The sequence below is a fragment of the Anser cygnoides genome, chromosome 2 (genome assembly GCF_040182565.1).
Source record: "Anser cygnoides isolate HZ-2024a breed goose chromosome 2, Taihu_goose_T2T_genome, whole genome shotgun sequence".
Taxonomy (NCBI): Eukaryota; Metazoa; Chordata; class Aves; order Anseriformes; family Anatidae; genus Anser; species Anser cygnoides.
In genome coordinates, this window is record NC_089874.1 from 162,029,647 (window position 1) to 162,037,420 (window position 7,774).

Below are 7,774 nucleotides of genomic sequence, written 5' to 3' on the forward strand. Positions count from 1 at the left end.
GAAAAGGGGGCTCCAGTCACCAGGCGATGCCGTTCTGCAGCCTGTACATTGCACTGCAGAGGCAGCCCACATTCAGATTTATTTCAGCCAACAGCATCCATTAACAGGTACAGAAATAGCAGCTCAGCCAGGCACTTTTTTTTTTTTTCCCCTCCCTTGTAGCCTCATCCAAGCAAAAACTAAAATATCTCTTGTCTCCTGCAAGCTGCTGAGATTTTGAGATGGAGAGGCTGTGTATTTTTTAAAGGAATTATCGCAGGGATTTTCTGTCAGCTGGGATTTGCCATTAGATGGTCCTGCACTCTTCCAACTGCTCCCACGTGTCCCTCTGATGTTAATGCTATCTTCGTCCCTCATCAGTACCAGGTGAGACAGATTGAAAAGAATCCAGGGGGACAGAAAGGACACAGATCATTAGGTCACCGGAGGGCGCAGGCAAAAGAGAAGAAAATATTGCAGTTTACAAGTATCTGGAAGTTATGAAAAGAGGAACAAAGGATATAACTGAGAGTGAGGGGTGTGAGTGTTTTGCTTGTCTTTTTCAAACCCTCGTTGAAATTGTCATGTGAGAAGGAAGGAAGAACAATTTATTTTGGTGAAAACATGTATTTTTCATGAAACAAAAGCTGAAATTTAAAACTAACTATGATGCTTAATTCAAATGTTGTTTGTGGATTTTTCCAGTTTACCTAAAGCTTCAAGAACAATTTCAGAAATTACTGTGGTTAGCGTACGGGGAAAGAAAAGATGGTAAAAGTGATTAAAAAAGAGTGCGGAAGCCAAGTTTCCATTGGACTCTCTGAACAGAAATGCCACAACACTGCCATTCTTCAGCTAGCCCATATATACTGTATATTTAACCAAATGCCAGGACACCTTCCTTGCCCAGAAACTACATCTTTGCAGAATGACTAACCACCACCCCATCCATCCTCGCAGCCTGCAGCCAGCTCTGCAGTTTCTCCCCGCCGCCCAAGCCCTTTGCAGCCTGCCTGGAGCAGGGCTCCCCTCAAAGCCAGCTGGGCTGAGAACAAGGAGGGGGTTTTCCAGGTGTTGCTTCTCCACCAGCCCTCCCGAAGCTTAGTGCCTGTGGGATGCTCAGCCAGGAATTAGAAGAGTGGATTGACAAGAGAAGAATGACAAGAGGATCCAAGACTGCATGTCGTTTGATCATCTTAGGTGTAACTCTGCTCCTCCAAGAGCTCCTCAGGGATCTCCACCTCATCGCCCCCATCCCCAAGCCTGGAAATGCAGCAGGGACAGAGCTGAGAGCTCTCCATCCCATCAGGCACCATCGCCTTTGCCCGTTCCCCATTCCCCATAGGAAAATCGGGAGCAATCTCTTGGCAGCAGCTTCTCCAGGAAGGTTGCCTCTCAGTGAGGACAACTCCAGCAGCACCGTCCTCATCTCGGACATCCCCAGCACCATGGGGAGGGCCTTTTACTCATTTTAAAAGATGAAATCACCCACCTTGCAGAGATCCCATGAGGAGCTGCTGGCACAGCCATGAGCGCAACCTGCCGCCCCCCGCTCCCGCGTGTCTGTAGTTACAAAACTCCTCTCTGGTGCTGCAAGCGCCACCTTGCAATGGGGACAGAGCAAATGGCTTTGACCTTTCCAGATTGACACCTTCATTCATCAGCTCTGAGTCATCAGGCATAATGTGGGGCGTTATGGATTGGCTTTCTTGAGCTGCTGGATGAGACCGAGTCAATGGAGAAAGGCAGCCAAGGGAGGATCCCAGATGCTAAAAAAATAAAAGGAATTTGATGTGAAGTAGAGATTCAAAGCACAGCCCTTTCTGGAAGACCGGTTTTCTCAAGCTGAGCTTAGTGTGGATATGTCAAACACGCTCTAGAATAACATAAATCTTTATTTTGGCTGACAATTGTCACACACATGATATCAAAAGAGCTTTCTCGGGGAAAATTAGTACAAAACAACAAATCACATAGGGGAAAAATAGGCGCTATACTGCCATGCCATTTTGTGGATCGGATCTGAAACAAGATCTTAGAAAAAACGTAATAGCACAGACCCTGATGGAGACACTTGACAGAAGGTGTTGGTTTCTCGGTTTGGCAAGACCGTGCAGGTCCTTGGGTCGTCATGTCTTCTCCTACCTGCAACCCTCATCACAAACCTGCCCTGATGACACAGACCAAACTGGCCACAATTCCCAGGAGCATCACAGCGTAGCTGATTTTCACGCTGTTGGCCCCACTGAAATTGCACAGGGAGGTACCGCAGCATTTGGTGGAAATGGCCGCCACGCCAAAGTTCATGTTAGTCTCAGGACAGTCAGCAGAACACTTCTTGGTGATGCGGTATCCCATGTCCTTGCCTGGATGGGGAACAGACGAGAAAGGACAGCCGTGATTTAAGATTCCTCTGCAAGTCCTGACCAGAGGACAATGGGAGGAGGTATATTGCTCTACGCTTAATTTGCAATGCAGCAATAAAAGAGATCGGTGGATTTGTTGAGTGCTGGGTGAATATCCACTCAACCTGGCTCAAACGGAGGACACTAGAAAGTCCTTGCTAGAAACCCATACCATGCTTCATGTAGCACAGCAAAAATCACTCCCAATGCATATTCAATTCCTAAAATCACTTTTCTTATGGCCAAGCCCTTTCTGTCCTCTGTTACAAAGTGTGGATGTGAGCTCCCAGAGCAAGGAACAAGATCTGCTCATGAGAATCTGTTTGCTCCAGCCAGTCATGCCACGAGGTGGTGAGGAACGTAGCCCACATGGTGGCTCACAAGGTGCTGCTGGGGGATACACACACGTTACATGACATGAGCCTTAACCCTCAGTGACCAACTCTTTCCAACCAGACCAACTACTGCCTGAAGAAATTATTGCCCATCAGTGTCCTTGGAGACCAAAAAAAAACCCACAATAATAATAATAAAAATAAATAATAAAAGCCTTGATGTGTTATTACTACTCACCGAGCCCAGAAGAGCTGTATGTGGTTATACAGTATTTCTCATGATCTTCACACTTGTAGGTTTTAAGGCAGTTCCAGTTAGAGTGCTCATTATCACATGTGTAGCAAAACAGCGAGGAAGCTGGAAAAAAGCACGCATGACAAGCGTTAGTGGTTTCCAGCTATGCCCTCCTGGGAAGGAAGCGTCAAAAGCCCTGTCCCTTCTTGGAAAATGCAAGGTAAAAAGTACTTTACAAATGAGTTTGAAAGTGAAATAGGAAGTTGGTTTGCTTTGATTAATGAAGCTGAAAAGACAAACAGAACAAAACTAGTTTTCTTTCTTTGCTTGAAATTTTTGGTGATTAAATCTGAAAACACATTTTTCAGCCTGAGCAGCGCTCTCGCGTGACTTTTCTTCCAGACCGAGCTCCATCTCTCCCGGGTCCACGTTGGCCTGGTTGACAGCCAGCCTGCAGAAGCAGAACTTGCAACCTGGTATAGTTTAGCGTAGTACAGTTTTGGCAAGGGGAGGATGAGCTGGCACCGTTCTCAGGTGAGAGCCAAGTTTTTAGTGTTTTCAGAGTGCATCTGCAAAGCGCTGTAAAACATGAATTAATTAAAGCCTATGACACCCCTGTGAAGTAAATTATTGAGCACAGAGTCACGTTAAAGGGAGTTCCCTGGGAGAGGTTGCTCTGAACAATGGACAGATTATTTCTGCCATCGCCTGGAACAACGTGTCCTCGGTGATATTATTAGCAGGTCTCAGCCAGGGCTATTACAATGCCAGAAGGAGGTAGGATACCTGTTTCTGAACAAAATCTGCAGTAAATTGAGTCAAATTTGCAGGCTGGCCAGCTGGCCAAGCTAGGAGCACGGGCACATGCCATCGCGTTCCCTGGAGGTTGATTGACAATTGGTGGAAATGTTTTCCCTCCTGTTTGGAGTTTGTTGAAATGCTCCTTACATTCGTTATGTTTGTTGAAATGTTCTTGGCTGGGGGGGTGGGGCTGAGGAGCTGAGCAGCTCTTGGGACAGCCAGCTCCATTGCCACCACCAGTCCTGGACAAAAGTGACCAAACAGCAACCCGGGGAGGGTTCTTATTTAGACCAAAATTCCCCTGGTTCATACTCTTTCGGTTTTCTCAGCCCAGGAAGGTTCTTATTTCAACACAGAGCAGCTCCTTCCAATTGAACTTGGACCTGCTTTTTTAATCTCCTCCTGGACGTTCTCCAAAGCCCAGCTGCTCGGCTGATTCAAATATTTGAACCTGTCCTTGACATTAGTTCAGACAATTCCAGAAGCAGCTTTAGAAGAAAATGAGAACCCATTTTATGCCCCAACTACCCCAGGACAGAGAAGGAAAGGCCACCTCTCTGCTGCAGGGAGCTCAGGTGCCCTGGGTATGGCTCTAGAGCCACCTCTGGACCTCAACAAAAAACTGACCGTTTTTTCTGGTAGAAACCTACCCAAATGTTCTTTTCTAGTGCCAGGTATTGTGAGCGTGGGTGTTCTCCGTAACAACAGACAAAACAAGCCATGTAGCAGCCTGCTTTTAACCTCCCTTCAACAGACTCATCAGCACTCACTGCTTCTCCATGCGTGGACGAGTTAAACCTCTCACTGCTCCCTCTGGAGTCCTCCGACCTGATCTGTGTGCTGCTACCCTTTTGCATACCATGCCAGAGCAATCCTTGCTGCCTAGCTAATACATGATTGCATTTTACAGCCCCTCCGGTTGCCCCTAGTTTGTTCCCCTGACAAATCTCACATAGCCATTCAAACCACTTCCTGCTGCAGATAAAGCCAAGACCCCAGCACATGTGCAAAATCAGCTGAAATGCATTCATGCTCTCTTGCACTGACTGATGCAAGAAAAAACCCTCCCAGTCAGGAAACCACTTAAACCCTCATCGCTGTTGTGAAGCCTTGCCTACTATATCTGGCCTCCACCCCCCATTAGCTCTAGTTTTGCAAATGCAGCCAGAAGCAGCTTTAACGGTGAAAAAAAAAAAAAAAAAAAAAAAGCCTTGCAGGACTGCGTGGGATTACAGACACACACAGAGCCACTGTTTCTCATCTGGATATTTCTGGACAATTTTCTACTCATATCTGCATCTCCTTTCAAAAGAGGCCAAGCACAACGCACCGTGGATCCCATTACAAATACACTCACTCCAAGACATTTAAAAAAGCTCATCAAACCTATGAACAAAGAGCTCTTTAGGCTTTCAAGTATCTGCCAGCAGCCTGGTTTCTTAGTTGCAATGCCATTGTGGGAACTAAAGTAAAATGCTGGCAGAAGATGCGGTCTCGACACCAGCACTGTTATCTTTATCAACAACTCCAGCAGTTTCATTCAGGAACAAAAGTAAAACTGAAGGCAAAACCGTGAGCCCAGCTCTATTCCTCGACTGTTAGCTTTTTTTCAGTTCATGTGTCTGTCTTCAGATGCTCGGAGCACGATACTCCAGGGTGGGAGAAAGCAGAGTGGTGCATTCATCTTCTTTGGGTTATGAGCTGCTTGGTAGAGCTCAAGCAGAGGCTAAAACCCAACCGCACTAAATATTGTTTGAAGCAAGCGATACCAAAGAAAAACTGCACTACCAAGGCTTCAGCAACGGCAGCAAAAGCAGTCAAACCTTCTTGTTCCTGCGTTATCTCTACCTTATCTTCTGGTGTTTTCATCCTGGCTTCCCCAGCCTCTGTAGCATCTTACCTCGCTCGGCACACAGGACTGCCGCCAGCAGGGCAATGAGAAAAGCCTTCATGGTCGGTGCTCCCTCAGAGCCTGCACGGTGCAGGACGGGGCACCATCGGAAGGTTTTATACTGGGACTGTGTTTCCTTTGCCTTCCTCTGATTACAGCAATTTGAGGTTTTGGGGAGTGACGGCCCATAACATGGAATCAGCGCTGGGTGTGTTTGTGCGTAGGATCTAGCCCATTACGCGCAGCAATTTCTTCTCCCTCTCCTCCAGATCCAATCTGTTATTCCAAGACCTACTTCTGCTGACAACGTCTGCCTGGCTAATTGGGGGAACAATTTATGACTCAAGCACGGGAGTCCCTTCTAACTCGGCAGGGCTGAACCACGAAACTTGGAGCAAGGCAGAGGCAGCTGTGCCAGCCCGGTGTGGCTCATCGTTTCCAAAACAGCAGGCATCGCCTGGCACCCTCCATCCTTTCTCTCCACCATGATATAAAGCTTCATAGCTGTAATACTGCAAAGTGGGAGAGGAGGCAAAAATAAATAAATAAATAAAATATTATTTTGTATATTATAATCCAAAAAGAATTCTATGATTCTATGAGGGAAAAAAAAAATGTATTTTCAGCGGATTGCCCACAGTCATTCAGAATTAACTCACTTGCACTAAGTGCTTTATGCAGGAAATATTTGCATTATAACATTCCTGCAGCACCTCTCTTTGTGCCCGAAGACTGTCACAGGGGCTCCCAAGGGCCCAGTCAGGGATGGGGTCCAACACTTTTGTTTGCTTTGCTTCTCTGTCCTACATAAGCAACCGAGGTTTCCAGGTGACAATATTTGTTGCTACCTGTGGGTCAGCTCTGAACTCTGACAGGTTTTTCCAGTCCCCAGTGACCTTCCCAGTCCGTCTTGGCTCCCTCCTTCTGCTCCCACCACCACCACGTCACCGTCTCTTGCCAAACTGCTCAGCATGAGGCGGAGGCAGCAAGTGCATGGGAACGGCCACGGGAGTTAAACTGGGAATGGAAGGAAGTGAAAATGGTAAAGAAATGAAACATTTCCTGGTCAAGAAGGGATCCCAGCAGACCAGGACCCTTCATCTTTGGAGAGGGAAAAGACCAAGTTCAGAAGGAAGGTTTGCAAGGCCCGAACCACATGGAAACAGAATAAAGGACATCCAGTTGCTCCTTCTTTTCCCCCAAATTGCTCCCCAAGAAGTTGGTCCATGGGCTCTTCCTCCAATCCTCTATCTGCAGGATCCTGGGCAGGTGGCTCCTTGCCCAAACCCCGTGACTGGTCGTTTTCCTCCACTCATTCTTCTTTTGCCCAATTCTTCATTTTCTACAGCAACTTCAGTCCCCAATGATTTCTGTCTCTGCTTTTTGCCTGTACCAGGGTGGAGGGGATGAGCATCCAGTTTTCAGAGTCCTCCACTCTGATCTCTAGATTTGCCCTGACCTTGAGCATGAATCTTTAATCATCCTCATTTTTAACAAGGTTGTGATGGGCCCACATGGCAGCTAATGTAGCAATTATGCTTAGGAAATAATCTGCTAAAAAGCCATACTCTGAACAAGACGTTGTACTAATACATCCACAAATGACATCAGGAAGGAAATATGATCTGCTAGAGTGTGAAGGGAAAGAATAAATATTTGACAAGTTTGTTTAACTTTTATTGGTCAGCAGGTGAAATAGAAAGCAAAACTTCTTTCCCTTTCATCCACTTTGAAAATCCAGAAAAGAAACTGAATTATTGCTTTGAATTCAGCTCATCTTGGAGCCAACCGAGCAGAAAAATGCTGCTCCTCAGCAGGAAGAAGAGAGCAATGCATGAACACAGGCCACAACAAGAAAGGAGAAAGGCTTTGAAATTAAAACAAATAAATGAGCAGTAAATAAATGACGCTGTTAAAGCAAAGTGCAGCTGAATAGAAAATCTACAAGTGAGAAATGGGCTGTAGGAAGTGGAAATGTGAGAAAGCATTTAAATAGATTAGGGAGAGGGAAGGTTAATAATAATAAACAAGATTAATATTTCACCCAGAACTGGAAAGAGAGAGGGAAAGAGCTGAGAATTATTGGTACAAAGCAAAATAAATCAAACCAAACAGATAAAGTTTGAGC

At 46.1% G+C, this 7,774-nt stretch overlaps 1 protein-coding gene across 1 annotated transcript; it reads right to left on the reverse strand.

Annotated features, from left to right (window-relative positions):
• Positions 1-1,856: 1,856 nt before the first annotated feature.
• Positions 1,857-5,815, reverse strand: LOC106042183 (lymphocyte antigen 6E-like). The gene is made up of 3 exons (XM_013190963.3): positions 5,656-5,815; positions 2,958-3,077; positions 1,857-2,345 (listed from the first exon to the last, which is right to left on the reverse strand). The coding sequence occupies exons 1-3, from the start codon at positions 5,705-5,707 to the stop codon at positions 2,137-2,139; spliced, it is 381 nt and encodes a 126-aa protein (XP_013046417.1). The 5' UTR covers positions 5,708-5,815; the 3' UTR covers positions 1,857-2,136.
• Between the last annotated feature and the right edge of the window lie 1,959 nt (positions 5,816-7,774).